This window comes from Pleurodeles waltl, chromosome 9 (assembly GCF_031143425.1).
Source record: "Pleurodeles waltl isolate 20211129_DDA chromosome 9, aPleWal1.hap1.20221129, whole genome shotgun sequence".
In the NCBI taxonomy this organism is placed as follows: Eukaryota; Metazoa; Chordata; class Amphibia; order Caudata; family Salamandridae; genus Pleurodeles; species Pleurodeles waltl.
The window spans coordinates 24,403,814-24,422,674 of record NC_090448.1 but is presented as its reverse complement, the minus strand read 5'-3'; the positions used below and the strand labels follow the sequence as shown (position 1 = coordinate 24,422,674).

Genomic DNA, 18,861 nt, shown 5'->3' with positions numbered 1-18,861 from the left:
TCAGAGCAGGCAGCGGTTCCACAGACCACTGCCCACTCTTAAAAATTCAAAGAAAATATTTTTGCAATGCATCCTGTTTTCCTTTAGGGAAAACGGGCTGCATCACAAAAAAAAGGATTGCTTTATTTAAAAGCAATCACAGAAATGATGGCCTGCTGACCCGGTGATTCTAGCCATTCACAATAGCTCGCAAATTGCAACCTGCCTCATGAATATTGATGAGGCAGGTCCAATGGAGACGCACTGCGAATTGTTAACAGTGTCAAACACAACGTCATACATTGCAGTTTATGATTTCCTAATCGCTAAAATTCACTATTAGGAAATCGCCAGCATTAAACTACATCCCTCTGGCCCTATACACCTTGTGCCCGCAGCCTCGGAAGGAATTGCACACAACCTTTTTTTTGCACCATGTTCTCACTGCAAGCTCTGGAATACCGTAACATTTTATGCCCAGTCCTTGGACCCCGGTGCCACCTTCCTTGGGTTTTGGCTGTACATAATGACATAAGGGCTTAGGGCATGGCCTCCATTCATGTCCCGAGACCTGTCCGTGTGTTTCCATAACCAGTGTACAGAGGACTTAGGCTCAGGCCACCTCCTGCCACCAGCTTCTTTGCCCCTGGAATGACTATGAAGAGCTTTCGGCTTCTGCCCAGTCCTTCTGGGTGGGCCAAGCCACTTAGTATATCTTTTGGCTCTTGGCAGCAGACAGTGGACACAAATTGTGGTCTCTTTCCATCCTCTTGTTCCTGTTTCCATGTCCAGAATCCACTGTACATGGCTGCTAGCCCTGCACCCAGTCCTCGTACCTCCATCACTACTGATCACATTCAATGCATGTGCACTTTGGCCACAGTGCGCATGGAACAGGGATTGTTTCATGGGGTTGTGATGGTGTGGCCGCACTTAGCGCTGACCTGGAAGGGGGCAACTGACCTGGGACGGAGGAGGGGCGCTAAGTTTAGCAATAACTTACTATTTAAAAGCACCTGCTGCAGAGTTCCTTGTGCATCCAGCTTTCAGGCAGCAATGAAATTGTAAAGATAACTCTTGCGATTAATGTTCCTGCGGGAGAGAAAGACAGAGCAGAGCTTTGTCTAGTAGCAGTTTTGGCTCACCATAAAGTAGCGCAGAGGGTTAATATGCCTGCTGCAAAGAACAGATCTGTATTTTATGTGGATAGCTGAGTGGATTAGTAAAGCCAGCCTATTCCAGTGCTTGAGAGAGGGGTTATGGAGAGATGAAGGGCACTTTTGTCAGGTGATAGTGAGGGAATCCGAGGAGGAGGCAAAAAAGATTGTCGCACTGGGCAATATCGGCTCTAAAACCGGCCCTGGCATGGCTTACGTTTGAATGCATATACAAATCCTTTGGCCTTTCACGGCAGCCCCCGGGGCATGTTGTGAGCCTGCACCTGATCAAATGTAAAGGAAAGAAGGTGGCTACCTATAGAATATTTCATTCAATGACATGGCTGCTCTTTTTTAAATTCTGCTCACAAACATCGGAAAAATGTATCGATACAAAGGGCTTACTTCCTATGTTTTTGTATTTTTCTGATCCTCACGAGTACGGTAGCAGACACAGCTATAACGGGTCTTCTAGTTTTTTGGGGCTTACAGCAGAATCAAATCCCCCGCTCTCGAAAAAGGTACTGGACTTGCGGCCTCTACGTGGACCGCTTCCAATGGTGGCGAGAACCAGAGGGCGACAGCTGTGTACCTCAGGTTGATAGGCCCATTGCCACCTCCCATTAAGTGATGTCACCCAGGTGGACCGCTCCATAGGGAAAAGCAGTGCAAGTGTGCCGCGCAACAAAGATCTTCTCTTCGTATTGTTTCCCCAAGAGCGTGTTGATGTTAGAGGTGGGAAAGCTCGGGCCAGACTCGAGCCTGACGCCTGGCTCTGACACAGCTCGTGATCCTGTTGGAACGTTGAGCCCAAAACGCGTCGAGCTTTCGTATGGCTAACGTCTGCCACACTCCCTCTACCCATAATGTGCGTTACAGCCAGAGCAGCCGACTTTGGAACTGGGGAACCAGGTTCAAGTGTCAGCTCAACATCCTGTGATTCTGTCTCAATCTATTAATCTCTCCATGCCTAAAAAAAACATGAATGCGACCTCGTGTAATGTAACTAGTGCTCATGTAAAGAGCTCCCTACATTCGGGTCAAGTGTGTGCTACATAAAAACTGCAGAAAAATGCACAAAAAGGTAAAAAATAAAGCATTCACATAAAAAGAAGGTAAATAAATACCTATATATTAGCATAAGTGAAACCAGAAAACCTGCATAAATCAAGGCTTCCGCACTTAAACTGACTGATCTTAGGTAAATATTATTTTTCACTAATACTTTTTTTCTTCATTATGTCCTATGGAAGCACTCTCAAATATGTTCGTTCATAATATCAGTTGTACAAAATCCTATAGTGTTTGAGCTATAAGCTATAATGTTCTATAATAATGGGCCACGTACAGGTTTACATGACAACTATCTTGCCTCTAATTGTTGATGTTTAAAAACTGTCACTTTTAGTAAGTACTTCTCTGTGCTAGAATGTGACCTATTAATGTCAAAGCTTTCACATGCTAAAGAAATACACTTTTTGAATTTTGAAGACTTTATCATAGTTTTGTGATGTTTGTTGTATAATCTGCATTCCAAATATTTTCAGTGCTCGGCTGATGCAGAGCTAATAGATGAACCAGACCCTTGGCTCAGCTTTGGCTCAGCTCTACCTGTTAATTTGTTGGCCCGACCACCCCTCCCTGATGTGTGCAGTGCACAATGCCACCATGTACCTCCTGAAGCATCTCCATGTCTAGACATAATGCTTAAGGACCAGGCATCCTATGATCACCCACATCTCTTCTGTTGCATTGTGCAGTGCAACCGCAGGGATCTCCGAGGGGACCCTCAGCATCCTCTGTTGGCTCCTCTTCGGATGTGGTCATTTGCTTCCTTCCACAAGTCGGGTTAAGAAGTTTTCTCACTAGGGCAGGAAGACTCTCCCAACTCAGCCGTTGGATTTGGGCCATGGAGGACCTTAAATTCAGAGAATTAGGACCCCCCTTCCTGCACTTTGAGAAGGTGGTGGCGATTTAACAAGGATTGTGCAGGCTGTAGGGTGCAGCAACAACACTCCCTGAACTTGGGGATGGATGTGGAAGTTCATGGGGAGAGGACACAACAACCTTTAATTGCACCCCGTAACCGGGGTGTATTTTAACATGGTAAGAAACAGGTCCAGCCTTAGCTTAGCTGCTGGCATGTTATCAAGTAGGGTGACTCATTGTGAGGATGCATTGGACTGGACCTGAAAAACAACAGGTGCCAAGGACCATTGGAGAACTGTAAGTGGGCCTGAGCGGCACAATGATCTAGGGGCAGATTTACGAAAAATGACGCTGCATCTAGTGCAGTACCACTTTCCTTGCGCCCCTTAGCGTCCTGCTAACGCCACCATGTGTGCGCTGTATTTAATATACGCCACATGATGGCAGTAGTTAGGGAATGAGCATCAGAATTTGTGATGCTAGTTCGGCGCTTTGCAGGATTAGCATAAAGGATTCTGACGCTAAAATGCAAAGCACCCAGAGGCCCATAGAAACCAATGGGAGCCTCCTTTTAATGCCTGCTCTGAGCAGGCATTAAAAGTGGTGAAAACAAATGACACAAAGAAATCTATAACATTTATTTGCGCCATTTTTTATGCCCCTCCCCCCCTAATAGAGGAACACCCCCCCTTGCATACATTATGTCTGGAGCAGGCAAAATGTACCGCAAAGGTTTACAAAGTTGCGCAATGCATGTATTGCACCACTTTGTAAATATGTCATAGGGATATTGGCCTTGTTGGGTCGCATTAGCATAACAAAAATGATGCAAGGAGGCGCTAGGGGCTCTTAAATCTGCCCCCTAGTGTCTGCGGTCCTTGTGGGGGAAAAAGGGTATGCTGCACCCAGCCCTCTGGTAGATAAACCACAAGGGGGGTCACTTTGTTGGGGGCTTAGATCAAAGTACAGCATACACCTTCCCGTACCCCCGCCTGCTTTGCCATCACAGTCTGAACTACTACAGATTCCACTAAAGTTGGACATAGATCTGCGCTCTACTCATGGACCTGATTGTAATGTAATGTAATGTAAAACAATAGATACGCAATATAATACTATTCATATACAACATATTGTAATGTAAAGCAGTGCATATATAATATATTTAAGACTACCGGTTTTATGGTATTTATTTTTTTAACATTTCCATCTGTATTTATCCATACTTTTGTTTTTGGTCATTTTTTGGTATTTATCCATATTTCCTTTGCATTTTGAGAATAAAGGGAGTCACAAAATGGTAGATTTTCACATTTATTTAACTCGTAAATATGTTCTCATACTGAGATGCCTGTCATATGTTAGCAGATTAAACAGCCAAATATAACAAAACAATGCACCATTAGGCAATTATTAGCATTATATACAAATGTAGGTTAACATATGCATGTATTTAGGAAAATCTCATCCTATGATTTTTCACTCCCCATGTTGTCTTGCGGCTCAGCTGTTGGCTTGGATTCCAGGAAGAACAACATTTAAAAATAACTGCAGAGAGGAAACATGCTGTTGTCTGTCTGTAAAAATCAGTAAAAACAAAAAACTGGGAGACAAATATATTCAACTGTAATGAGTTTGTAATGTAATATAACACAAGGTAATGTGAAGCAGACGAGTGGAGTGCAATGGCTGGAGCTACAAGCCAAGTGCATACAGACATGCTTATTCTCCAGGGAGCACCTGTATACACCTAAAAAACATCATTCTTCCAATGTAGACCTTTAGAGATTCACATTCCTGCTTCAGGTGCATCTTTTGAAAACCTACCTTCAGTCTCTGCAGGAATAAAGGCGGAGGCTGCGGCTGGGCCTCATGCCGGTACGCCTGCAAGATGTCATCCCTGGCCCTGCTCCGGAAGTTTCCATGGAAGCCACTGGCAAACTGCAAAGTGGGAGAGTACAAATGTAACTACACCAGCACCAGCTTACAAACTGCACAACTGAACCCAGTTATTTCAAGCAGAAGGGGTGTTTTGTTAACAGTACAAAATGTCTAGTCAAAGATTTAACCGTATAAATTTGTACTACACAGTGCTTAACATAACAGATGCTGGCCTCTCAAAGCACCATAAATTGCAGGATTTCTTTTTACCTATACAGTACTCCATTTATTGACATCTGAAGGATGAAAGCCTGAATTGGCCTTGCTGGTGATTGTGTGTACGTGACTTGCAAGTCACACTAGGGCCCAGATTTAAAAGAAAATGGCGAAGCGCGATGCTGCACCACATTTGGCAGTGCCACGCTCCGTCATTTTCAAAATGCAGGAATTTGCCATATTAAATCGAATACGGCAAACCCCTGTGTTGCCATCTGCACTAATTTTACTGCCAAGCGCCAACGCACCCACCCTTGTGCCATGGTGCACAGATGGCTGTGGGGGAAAATGTCTTTGTGCAGCAAGGAACACCTTCCTGCACAAAAACAATCTTCAATAGTGATTTGCTCTTTCTAGTGTTCTGCAGAATGCAGCACACATAAAAAAAGAAAACAATTATGAGAAATTAAAGCATTTCTCCTTGTTGCGCCATGCTAACGCCACACCTGAAGTGATGTTAGATTTTGGCGCTGCCTCGGGTTTACGAAAACTCGTAAATTTGGGGCAGCGTCAAAATGCAATGGGTGCTGCTATGGCACACCCACTGCAACACCCACTGCACGCCTCTTCCACGCAAAGTGCTGCGTGTGAAGGAGCCGTATTTACAAGGTGGCGTTAAAACACAAAAAGTAGCTTAACGCTGCCTTGTAAATACAGCACAGTGCACAGCGCCACTGGAACGTCACGATAAGTGATGCTCCGGTGGCAATAGGGCCTTTTAAATCTGGCCCTAGATGTCAGCAATCCCCGCTTCACTTGCTGAGACGCTAGTGCCAGACAGAGGGAGGAAAGTAGCAATGTTGTACCTGATGTAGGTTCTGCCGATTGACAAAAATACGTTTTTCCTATTGGACCAATTGTTTAGAGTCTCTGATGTGGTGAGGCTCCCCAGTGGTGTCTCATTCACAGCAATGCTACCATATAAATTAGTTATGACTATGAGTTACATCCAGTGGTTGAAGTTCATTAAACAAAATATGGGAACTGTGATCTTGAGTGCAGTGGGGTCGGGGTCAGCATGGCACTGGAATCAGACATAGCTGAAAAGAACAAAATATTCTGCAACTTTGTTGGCCTTTCACCTTCAGGTAACTGCATATAAAATAACACACACTTATTTGAAAAATAAATGCAAGGTAAACTAATCAGTGGAAAATCCACTGTTTCACGGTATACTATCGCAATTGGTTTATTTATGCGATCATTGCAGACGCCTGTGCATCTAAACAGAGAGCCACAGAACGGAGTCCGTGCTGGTGCAGTGGGAAATAGTGACGAGTATTTTTAGTGCCACGAGGTCCCAGCCTGTCACAGAAAGCACTGTGAATATGTAACTCATTATTTTAAACTTGCATTAGACATAGCATAACAAAAGCTGCCACAAAATGTGCACAAATATTCAGATTTAAGGTAAAAAGTACTTTCAAAATATAGATTTTAGTAATAAGGAGATCCCTGCTTGCCTAGTACAATCATTTTTTTTTATAAATGTCTGTCAAAGAACACTAAAAGCACACAATCAACAACTCAGCTGAAATACCTTTCCAATATCTCTCAAAAACTTAGAAAAAAATATTTGTCATCATAAAGCATAAAGTGACTCTATTAAATATAGCAGATACAGGCTTCCAAGAAGCCTTTCCTTTTGCAAATTACCCCACTGCACACATTTACAAGAAGGCTTATTTTTAGGTCGAGCGTTAGCGTTCGGCCTGCTGTGTACTAAAGTATACAATAGAGTGAGTTCCAGCGTTCTGATTCGTTAGTTGCAGTGTCCTTCAAAAATCCTTGCTTGCTAGTGGTCAGTTTGCCTCTTTGTCCTGCCTTTTTTCACTTTGGGAGCAGCACAAAGTACTGTGTAATTACGCTATGTCCTGTTTATCTCTTCTGTAAGGGACTTTTTTTACATTTGTCTGTTTCACTTCAGCAGTGTGGGTGCTTGCTCAGCCCCCTCCTCCCCACCAGCTCCCTCTTTAAACATAAACCAACAGCAGAGGGGGGCTTTTCCAGGGCCAGCTCACCCTCGCTCTCTTCCTTTTGTTGTTTTCAGTCTGTGTGGCAATAAAAGTCGAGTCAGTAATTTACAACGCTATGAGCAAACAGAGACTATTGCATTCCAAATACTTGTTTATATATACCGTGAACTCCACTAGAAGGAATCGAACCGCTGTGCTTGAGCACTAGTTACATTACACAAGAACACGTTATTCTTTTTTTTTTTTACTTTTACGCCGAGACTCGAACCTGGTTCCCCGGTCTCAAAGTCAGCAGCGCTGGCCGTAGGCACACACCCTCGCCCCGGCTGGTGGAGTTCATTCACCTCTTCTAGCGACCGCGAGCCCAAGCGTCTTGGGTCTGCTCTCTCATCTATTGCACCCCAGTTCTCCAAAGTCTGGGACAGGTGCAGCCCCACCCCTCGCACACCCCCTGCCTCCCGGCAGGAGCCTCGTACAGGTTGCTCCTGGCTCCGAGCTCAGGTTTCAGATTTCTGACACACCTTGCCGGAGGAATGCTTCTCTTTGTTTACAGTTTTGAACCTGACGTCTCTGCCCCACTATTGAGCAAGAGTGGCTGCGAGGGGAGGTTTCTGTGCTATAATTAATCCCCGACACCCAGGAAGTTAATTATTAATCTGCCACGAATAGGAGAGAGCACCTGGATACAGTAACAGTGAAAGGCTTGTTCAAATCCGGTATTACACAGGAAGTGGGTTTCGGTTACGAAACGCTGCTCCCTAAAGGGGCCCTGTCTGCCGAGCTGTCATTCTGGGATCCCCGCAATGCCCTGGGAGGGTTGCGTGGGACCGGGGTCACGAACCCTCGCACATCAGGCGCTCCCATGACGTGCACAACTTGTTTCTGGGAACAGTGCGAGGGCGGCCATCGCGTGCCACCCCGTCCATTCCAAGCTGCGCTGTCTGTGCCCTTATGCTACTAACTTGATTTTATATAGCGCTTACCACAACATGTGCCGTTTGCAAACTGTACAAATAACACACGTCGCCATTCCCCAATTTACTGCGCTAGACATGCTCACCTCGGAAGGTTCCAAGCTTGAATCTGCCTTGGTGGGATTTAAACTCACGACATAAAAGAGAACATTTGCCATCTGCTCACTGAGTCATCTTCCTGGCACACTAGATCCCAGTGCCATTCATCTCATTATGTTATTATACGTTTTTGAACAGTGCTTGCTGCAGTAGGCTAATTAACATTTTCAAATAGTTCTGTTCTGTTTCAGACAGAGCTTGGTAACAGGAGTGTCACAAGTATGTAGTAGTGATTGTAAATTATGTTATTACATTTGAGTACTTTTTTGTGGTGCAAGCAAACAGTCGGTGCTGTTACTGCTCGTTCACTCGGCTCTCCTTCTTGCATGACGCTTCTGTGTTGAAAGGGTAGGCTCTTGCCGCAGAAGTCTGGCATATGGTGGTCACCGTTCTGATGCAGTAGCCTAGGATTATTCGCATCATTTTGAATGACTCCTTACTGGGGTGAACCCTGCATAGCATTTAATGCTGAAATAGGGGCATGGCACAGTCCGCCAGGATACTGGACCGGAGTAAGCTTAACATCGGATTTGAATTTCACACAGCTTGTAACTGTGACACCAGAAACACACCTAAATGCTGTCTCCATATTTAGATACAAACCAGCTGTATTTGTAGCAAGCTGCTGAGCTACGTTTGATGAATACATGGCTCAGTGTTAAACATAGTAGGGGTAGTCTGGGTTAAAAACACTACTATTTATTTCTTGTGGAAAAAGGTCTGTATTGACTTTACTAACACGGCAGAGGTCAACTGTTTTTAAATGAACACCGATGCAATAAAAGTGAACAGCTGCTTCAAATGTAAGAAGACAAACATTTTGAAATCGTAAATCCAAACGGCATTCTTTGGGCATATCAAATCTTGATGGATTTTCTGTCAGGAAGGCCTGTCTGACACACTGGCATTTCCCTAGTAGGCTGCCCTCAGAGAGGATTGGGTTAGACTTAGCCGCTCTGTCTCATTTCTAGTCGTGGACTCATGCACTCTGCGGCTGTTTTGAAAACCATTTCCAGAACTGATTTTGGTTTTTCCAATCTGGGCCTATTTGTAGTTGTTATAAATAACTAAAACTGTTGTCAAAAGATGTCAATTAACTTGTTCGAAATATGCGAGACCTTTTGCATTGCAAATGCTTGTTTGATTAGCTGTCCTTCCCCTCTCTCTGCTTCACAGCAGAGGAGATTCCCTCCCTTTCATTTCAGCTGAGGCATATCAGACATCAGAATTAATAGTCCCGGGAGTAAATATTTAGGTTGAGTAGGGACGTTCTGTGTGCCTCATCCTGACTCCTGCTCGCAGGTTGAAGCTTTGGCCATTTTAAATTGTTATAATCTAAGTGGGTACTGAAAGGAAGCGTGCCATTCCTTTTGGGTAAACTGCCTGGTGTGGAGTTTTCACATTGTGCACTTGTTTAAACTGTGTTTAAACTGTAACTTAGGATAGACACCTGTTATAAGGACCAGAGTTGGAGACTTTCAAATGTTTTCCTGGATGTCAAGTCCAAATGTAAAATAATTTTTACCATACTGGGATTTGTTTTAATATTTGCATAAGACACAAATGAAATTCAGGGTAGGGGTTGACTGACTGGAGCTAATTATTTTGCCCCTGAAGAGTGCCTTGGCTGAACGGAGAGTGTCATGTGCTTCTTACAAGAAATTAGAAATTGTGATTTCCACTGTAATTTTGTATAAGTCAGTGATCTAATGTGTCGTATTTAGTAATCTGTGCATTAAGGTGCTTTCCCTTTTTCAACCATTAACACTGGCTGAACTTTGATTTATTGAGTCAGTTTGTTGTGCATTGATAAGTTCTCAGTTTTTAGCCCACAGCACACCCCTCGAGTTAGTCTTACACTTCACTGCCTCAGTCAATCAGAATTGTTGAACACATTCTCACACCAAGAAGAGTAATGGTAGGGGTTTGCACGTATTCAAAAATCTTTTCCCCACATTGCCCTAGTTTGCACCCGTTTGGCATCTCTGTATGTTTGTAGTTTTTTCCCTCCTACTCGGTCCCTTGGGAGTTGTGGCCTGTATCCTTGCGGCTAGGGGCTGGTTACTGAGGGCTCCTCATTGGGGCGTGGACCAGGCTGCAGCTGCAGTGTACTGTCACGGGAGGGCTGCCACTGCCTCAGTGTGAGCATCAGCCCGGGTAGGGCTGTAACTACCTGACGAGCATCACATTGGCAGGGTTGGGCCATGGCCCAGGATCATGTCCCACATGGCTGCAATTGACAAACCAGGGCAGTCGCACTCCAAGAAGACATGAGATGCAGACAACTTCTCCAGCAGCCATTGCTGAGGCTGCACAAGGACCCAGTGGGCCTCCGCCAGAGACAGGATTGAGCTGCTGAGAATGCAAGGATTACAAACTGATTTCTACCGTAATGGGGGAAGAGTGAACATATTGCGCAGTTGACTTGTGGGGAAACATGATCTGCATCTGAGCCTTATTCATGCTTCTACCAAACTTTGGTGCAGGACAGATCTAATCAGGGTCACTGAAGTGGTGGAGAGCACGGTAGGGGGATAAGCGGTTGTCGTACCCATAGGAGGATCATGATCAGGATTATCTCTCTGTATGCTGAACTGAATTATGCTGTATTAAGTAATGACTTTCTTTTTTTAAAAGAGCACCACTAGGCTGGACATTGAAATTATTGGGATGCAATCCAGAAAGGTAAACATAAATACGTATATTTACTCACATGTATATTTAATCCGATACCAGGGTGTAACTCTCCACTTTTATTTGCTATTCACCATTTCCGAGTGGAGATTTACTCACCGGTGTAGACTTGCACGTCTCCACCCATCTGAAAATGAGGGAGTGGAGTCTCCTACAACAGAATGTATGAGTTAAAGTTCCTATTAGTAACTATTAACCTGCTGATGGCGATCTGCTTATGGGAAAGTATGGGGAAATTTAATGATGTTTATTCTCTTTTTTAAATGTATTTGCATAAAATAAATGTAAAATAATTTTAAAATAGTTAAATTTAACCTGGCAATAATCAAATAAAATGCAAAAGCAACTTAACTCATCAATTTAAAGGTGTATTAAAGAAAAATAATTTAAATATATTCATTTTATTTTAAAATATTTGTACGCTTTAATTGAAAGAAAAGTACCCACAATCAATATCATCTTTATTTCTAATTAACATTTAGTAAACTTTGTTAAAAGGTATGTATTTAATTAATGCAGATACTTTCTAATTATTTTTTTAAAAGCTTAGAAGTTTAAATTATTTTAAAATTATTTTACTAAAACACCTACATTTTTTTTTAAAGAATGCATATTTATACATACTTTGTATCGCTGTACGTTTCACTACATACATATGTGTATATATACTGTTTATATTTCATAGCATAAATACATAAACTTTATATATTTCAATCTTTGTGTGTGTGTGTGTTAAACTGAAACAACAAAGGTTACAGTGGAGTTATATGTGAAAAAGGTAGTAAAACAAACATGTTAACAAAAATCTTGGAAAATCACTGAACAAGCACTCCAACATTAACCTTTTTCCAGTGAATTTCTATGTTTTTTAATGTAAACTAATATCTTATTGTGATATATTTGCTGCCAACCGCTCGCCTGACATGGCCTTTGGCACAGCATGGCGAGGTGGGTTCGGCTTCAAAGCCTGCGCAGTCACGTGCAGCAGGGGGGTTGTCGGCTGGCCAAAATTTCTTTTAAGGAACACAAGGGGCTCCACTGTGTCCTGTCCTCTGGGACTCCCACAGAACCTCATTGGCGCAAAAAAACCTGAATTCTTCATGCCCGCCTCGTGGTGGGGAGGGACCTCCCACAAGGGCTACAATTTTCTTCATGCTGCGGCCACCACTCTCAGTGTTTGGTTCTATGGGCCTGAGGACTGGCCAAGCAAACCGCTTTATTTTGCCAGGCAGTTCCACAGTAATAGATATGTATAAATGTTTAACCTCAATTTCTCTAAAACAGCTGAACAGAATTACACCACACTTTCTGAGTAAAGAACTAGCGTTCTGCCAAATGTGGTTTAATTTTGTTCAGTCATTTTTCCTGTTGTCTAATTCTTCCTATGAAAAATGCTTGGGGAAAAGTGTTTTGGGACCCCCTCTTTTTCTCAGCCCCTGCTTGATGGAATCACCCCGAACCTTTCCAGGAAGGAGCCGAGGTGCCTTAAATTTTCTTTGGTACATTTTGTGAAGATTTGTCTAAGGGCACCAAGTTCTTCCATTGGAAACTCTGGCTCACGTAGAACTACACTGTGGCTATAGCTACTATGTAAAATATATAACCAAAAACAACAGGACGCTTGCTCTCCTTAGGTGAAAAATGATGATTTTATTGATGTAATCGCACAGCAATAACACAACATGATTCGGCCCTTCTGGACTTTAATTACGGGATGTTTGGTCTTATCTCACTCTTGTTGTCCACACCCAGTGATACACGTCATATCCTCTTTCTCTCCTATTGGCTGGGAGTTGTAGTGCAGCGATACCTTAGTGTTCATAAAGTGAGATAGTGGCAGGGAAGGTGAATATTTATAAAACACTGGATGTAGATTTCTTCTTTAATTAATCGGAAAGCCGGTTGTGTATTTGCAGTTTTACTATTTTTCAGGGCATTATGATTTCATCGACCATTGTCTGATCCTTGTCAATGTTATGCAGCCTTGTGGGATCTGTACTCTGTTATCGCTGCATAGATGAGTATCATCGTTTCCTTAGCACTGCGGTTCCCCTATTTTCATGTCCTTTTTTTGCTTATATTATGGCTTCAGAGTTAATTGTTAATGTCTTTTATGTGTTGTTGTCAGACCGCATGTTTCTTTAACTCTTTATGGTTCAACAGAATGACTGCAGATTATTGCTGCCCTCCAGTGGGCTGTCAATTTTTTCAAGATTGATTTCAGTGGCATATTACTCTCATCCCTTATTAATGCCATTGTGCAGTTTGTTGTAGCACATAGGTACTCGCAAACATTTTCCCAGGGGCCAAAACGTTTGGTCTGTGATGTGCCTGGGGGCTGCATTGATGCCAGGGCAGTGGCGGTCGGGTGGGGTGGCTGGGGGGATTGGTGGCAAGGTAGGTGTAGGGGAAGCAAATTATATACATCTAGTGGCTGAAATAAACAATGGGAAACCAGAAAACCTGGAACTAATCCCGGCTTACCCACTTTTCCAAATTGTGTGATCCTAGACAATTGTTTAGTCTCACTTTCACTCCTTTTTCTGCATTATCACATTTCAGATGATTCCGAAATACATGATTCATGGTGTGCTGCACAAAACCTGCTTCTATGTTTGATTTATTAAAGTGTAATGTTGTTCATGTATGATAGGAACCCAGGCCACCCATAAAGCGCACATACCAAGTGACTTGTCTCTTTCATTTACTATTGGTGAGGTTCTCAGGGTTAGGGAAATAATTAATGTTTCCAAATTTATGTTTCCAAATTTACGTTTGAAAACTATCACTTTTAAATGGATACATCTCAATTACTGCTAAAATAAATTGTACTAAGGCGAAAAGGTGCTGCATGTTAACTAAATACACATTTTTAATTTTGAAGAGGCTGTCTTAGTTTTACACTTGTGTTGCAAGATGTTTTTAAAAATGAAGGTGTTTCTAAAGTTAAGTGCAGGAGTTCCTAGTTACTTCCTTTCTGTAAGACCAATTGAGCTTGAAATAAATGAATGTGCGTGTATTTCATATTTTTATCGTTAGTGCAGAGTCGAGCAAACAGCTACCCAGTGCTCCTGTTGCTCGAAGGGCCGCATGTAAAGGTCACAGGGTACTTTGAGTGTCCATGTTGTAGCAGAACAAACATGCCATTTTCATTCAACTTTCACAAGTGTGTGTGACAAACTTATTTTTTTTGCTACGGACGTCACTCAGGAGCTGAATAGTCCCCTTGATGAGGTTTGAATTTGCTCCCAAAGCTCAGAGAAGGAGAGTAAGGTCTTGGGTGTTGTGGGGGTATTCTGTCCTTTTGGCAGACAATCTGTGCTGTTTCCAGGAACTTAATTATCTTTAAGAAGGCTCGTGCCTCCTTTCCTCATTGGCTAGAAACTGCCTGTTTGTCAGGTTTGGCCAATGAGGGTAAGAAACAGCCATCTGGTCCTCCACCGACCCTTCTCATTGGCAGAAACTGTTGGTCAAGTTCAGCTAATGAGACGAGAAGACAGTGACCCAGAGGAACATGTTTCAGTGGGAGGGCGACTACAATCTGCACTCTGTGCCCCTGCAGTAAGTACCCACACCGGATGGGCACAATTCCTGGAATCCATTAAAGCCCTCCCGTTTCAGAGACATTTCAGTTAATTGCTCGTCTCCCCAAAACCCTCTCAGCCTTGTCCTACAATCTGGAACTGTCTGATGTATCACCCCTCTACCTCGATTCACATCCTGTAATGTCTATTTATGACTGGTGTAACCTTTGATGCTGTAGTCCTGTTGTGAAGTGCTCTACAACCTCTGGGTAATGTCCCCACAACGTCAACTGGATGGATGGGTGAATGAATGAATGAATGAATGGGGAAGAAGGCTGGAGGGTCAGCGCACCCTACCTGCAAATGCAGTATGCTTTAAACGTCAATTAAGAAAATCAACTAATGGCATGAGTTTGGACCATTAGCTTTGTAACTAAGACAACGAATGAATGAAAAGAGGGTAACTCCGACCACAAAACGCCCTGTTGTGCTCTCACCACTCTTAAAAGTCGGAAAGGTAATGAAATTAACCTGACTTACCTGGGTTCAAGCATGTGACTTGAAGGTTAAGACAGATGTCCGTGATGGATTCTCAACTCACTGATATATTTTTACAGCTGAGGGTGGACTAAATAGAGAGTCCAGAGTGGGGCTCTTGTTTTGGTTTGTGCCTGTGTAAGTCAACTAGAGGCTTATACCCTAGTAGGTACTGGATAACCTCTGATGGCAGTGGTAGGTCATGGTACCAGTTCATCCTAAGTATTCCTTTACAGGTGAAATCAATTCTAGGGCTCATATCTGAAAACCCTCTAGTTGTGGTCAAGATTTTCTAATGATGGGGACATCCACAGGTCTGAAGGAGCTGACTTTGAACAGCAATGGTGCTTAGACAAAGCTGTAGAATAAGAATACGCTGATGTTGTGGCAAGGCATTCACGTGGCAATACCTCTGAAATTGCTTCTGTTAGAACCAAAAGTTCCAGGCTTTCAGAATCAGGATGGACTCCTCTAGCTACACTAAACTGTCCCACGCAAGGTGTCAAGATGAGGAAATCTCAAGACCTTAGTGGGCTATTAGTCGAGGCACGGGAGGAGATGATGGGGGAAAGGCTGTCAATCCTCTGTGATTCTTGAAGGCAATGAGCTTACACATATTTCAGAACTAGTCTCTGTCCAGATGAGGCAAGTGGTTACCAACACATGGTCCATTACCAGATCTCAGTTTTCTCATCTGCGGTTGTGTGCAGACCCTCTTGGTTGACGAGTAAATAATGAATACAGCAAGGGGAGGACCTAGTATATATCCTTTTGCTCCAATCCAGATCATTGCAGCGTTCAAACTTTGGGGTGCTTTTCCAGTGTTGCACGGGCAGGAGTGCAAGATGCAGAAGTGATCTTGTTCTAGGACCATGAATGATTGAAGGCTTGCTTGGGTCAGTTTGAAATGCTAAATTGCCTCAGGCAGGAGGCCAGATTCTTTAAGAAAGAGGGGCAGAGAAGTTTCTCTCTGGTAGAGGCATCTGTGGATGCTTCAAAGGCTAGTGGGCCCTTCCTGACCAACAGAGACAAATGATTTCGGGGAGGGAGGGAGGAGGTTGCATGCATGCAGGCTTCCAGGTCTGAGATTTACCCGTGGCTGTCCTACACAAAGATAACAACCGTCTTGTGCAAACTAACATTGAGGCCACACGTGCCTTCTATATATGTCCAGACATGTTGGCGGTAAAAACTCCCATATGGGAAAGACAGCATAAAGCTTACATGGAGAAGGTGAGTAGACTTGCATGTACCCCTAACACTGATACTGCTGCACTGTCAGGCTCTTGGCCTCTTTCAGCCTGGGCAATGGAGGCAGAAGACACTCTCAAGCAAAGGAGGACACTCTGGGTGCCCCCTCATTATCAGAGGCCCCCTTTGTCCCTTTACTAGTATCTCACATCTACGAAAAAGGAGGCCTCTCAGAAGACTTTCATGACTGTCAAGCTGACTGAAGGAAAACCTTAACAGGGCTATCCAAAAACCTCCCAGGGAAGAGGAACCCAGCTTTACCAAGGCATGCACAGGGCTTTCGTCCGTGCGCCCAGGGATCTCTTCTGCAATCCATGAGGCTGCCTGATTGGCAACCCAGGTCTAGTGTTGAGGTGGGAATGGGGAAGGAGTATGGCATACTGGGTTGGGGGCAGACAAGGGGGGATTTCTCGCCAGAAGTCAGCAAGGAAGAGACCCTCCAGAGATTGGCAGGTGGAGGTAGAAGGGTGGACTTATATCGCAGGACTGCATGCCGGGTTAAAGAGACCAACTCAGACTCCACCAAAGCCAACTACAGAACTGGGAAAAGGCAACATGGGAAGTCTGTGACAGGATGAGAATGTTCAGGCACCTGCTGGTGTCAAAGTTGGCGAACTGAGGATTGCTCTATTCTCCCGATCCTTTCTCTTGAACTTTTTTCTTCCCCTTTTCCCACCTCTGCCGATTTTAGGTGAAATCTGGCTCCCCAGCAAGTGATGCATTAAGCGATACAGAGACGTTTTAAGGCATTGCCAAAGTGGGCTCTGGCCCAGGGCCCCATTTTTCAGGGGCCACCTGATAGAGCCAGCTCTGTTCTGCACAGACTCTTGCCCTTATGACCTTGAATAATTCTTAAACAGGTTGTTTTAAACCCCATTTTTTAAATTTATTTTTAATGCAGACGATGTGTGAGAGTCTTTCACAGACATTTTGTGTCAAAGGTTTCTTTCAGATCAAAACAGAACCTCAGATATGAGAAATTATAGGGTGTCATAGAGATTATTTGCAGTAAGGTTATTGAGCTGCTGCTGTGTTACTGATTTGAAAACACACATCACTGTCCCTGAATATTAGATGTAAACACATTTGGAATTTGGACCAGGGTGTCTGTGCACTGTCAGTGACCTGGCCAAAGAGGGCATGAAAGAGCTGAAACTGGATCATAAATGCAAAACTGTTCCGAATACGGGGCCCCAAAATACTTTGGCCCAAGGCCCCCAAAATCCTTAAGAGGTCCCTGAGCCAAATGCCTCCGTGCAAAAAAGCTCAGGTGGACGTGTGGCTGATCCTGATATGACCTTTGGGTGGGTTTGGTTTACTATTCGGTATGGACTGCGGTCGCCTGATATTTTCTAACAGATCTATGCAGGGCGCAAGGAAAACATCTTCTCGTCTTGCAATCCCAGGTTGTCATTGACTACCGATTATCTGCCTCCGCAGACAGCCCTCGCTCAATGCAGATGACAGGATTTCATTTAATCAGGAGAGCAATGTTCTACTCGCTTTTCAAAATGCAGAGAAAATCAGTGTGGGCTTCAAAATAAATTGAAAGCTGCTTCGACTGCCAATCAGCCAACTAAAAAAAGATTACATATTGGAATCGCCCATGTTCACGAAGCACACCACTCAGTTGAAATCTGAAGGGTTATGGGGCAGATTTAAGCCCCCCTAGCACCTCCTTGTGCCACATTAGTGACATTTTGTTTTACGCTAATGTGGCCCAATGAGGCCAAAATTGCTGCGCCAAATATACAAAGTGGCCCAGTGCATGCATTGCGTCACTTTGTAACCCTTTGCGCTACATTATGCCTGCACCAGACATAGGCCCTCATTCTGACCCTGGCGGTCTTTGACCGCCAGGGCGGAGGACCGCGGGAGCACCGCCGACAGGCCGGCGGTGCTCCAATGGGGATTCCGACCGCGGCGGTAAAGCCGCGGTCGGACCGGCACCACTGGCGGGGTCCCGCCAGTGTACCGCGGCCCCATTGAATCCTCCGCGGCGGCGCAGCTTGCTGCACCGCCGCGGGGATTCCGACCCCCCCTACCGCCATCCAGATCCCGGCGGTCGGACCGCCGAGATCCGGATGGCGGTAGGGGGGGTCACGGGGCCCCTGGGGGCCCCTGCAGTGCCCATGCCACTGGCATGGGCATTGCAGGGGCCCCCATAAGAGGGCCCCTAAATGTATTTCACTGTCTGCTGCGCAGACAGTGAAATACGCGACGGGTGCAACTGCACCCGTCGCACAGCTTCCACTCCGCCGGCTCGATTCCGAGCCGGCTTCATCGTGGAAGCCTCTTTCCCGCTGGGCTGGCTGGCGGTCTGAAGGAGACCGCCCGCCAGCCCAGCGGGAAAGTCAGAATTACCGCCGCGGTCTTTCGACCGCGGAACGGTAACCTGACGGCGGGACTTTGGCGGGCGGCCTCCGCCGCCCGCCAAGGTCAGAATGAGGGCCATAGTGTATGCAAAGGAATCATTGCCACTCTAGGGGGGGCAAAAAACATGACGCAAAGAAACCTGAGAGATTTCTTTGCGTCATTTTTACTGCCCTTTTATCGCCTGCTCAGAGCAGGCATTAAAAGGAGG

General features: G+C 44.6%; 1 protein-coding gene across 2 annotated transcripts in view; it reads right to left on the bottom strand.

Moving 5' to 3' along the window:
* The window catches only part of CIMIP7 (ciliary microtubule inner protein 7), a 265,169-nt gene that overhangs the window by 173,719 nt on the left and 72,589 nt on the right, over window positions 1-18,861 (bottom strand). Inside the window, exons 1-2 of one of the 2 annotated variants that reach the window (XM_069206168.1) lie at window positions 7,467-7,687; window positions 4,893-5,006 (exon numbers count right to left, since the gene is read on the bottom strand). In XM_069206168.1, coding sequence (XP_069062269.1) covers window positions 4,893-5,006; window positions 7,467-7,538 — 186 coding nt within the window. In that variant the 5' untranslated portion in view covers window positions 7,539-7,687. Of the gene's footprint in view, window positions 1-4,892; window positions 5,007-7,466; window positions 7,688-18,861 lie in introns of those variants that run through there. The other variant, XM_069206169.1, reaches the window with a different exon arrangement.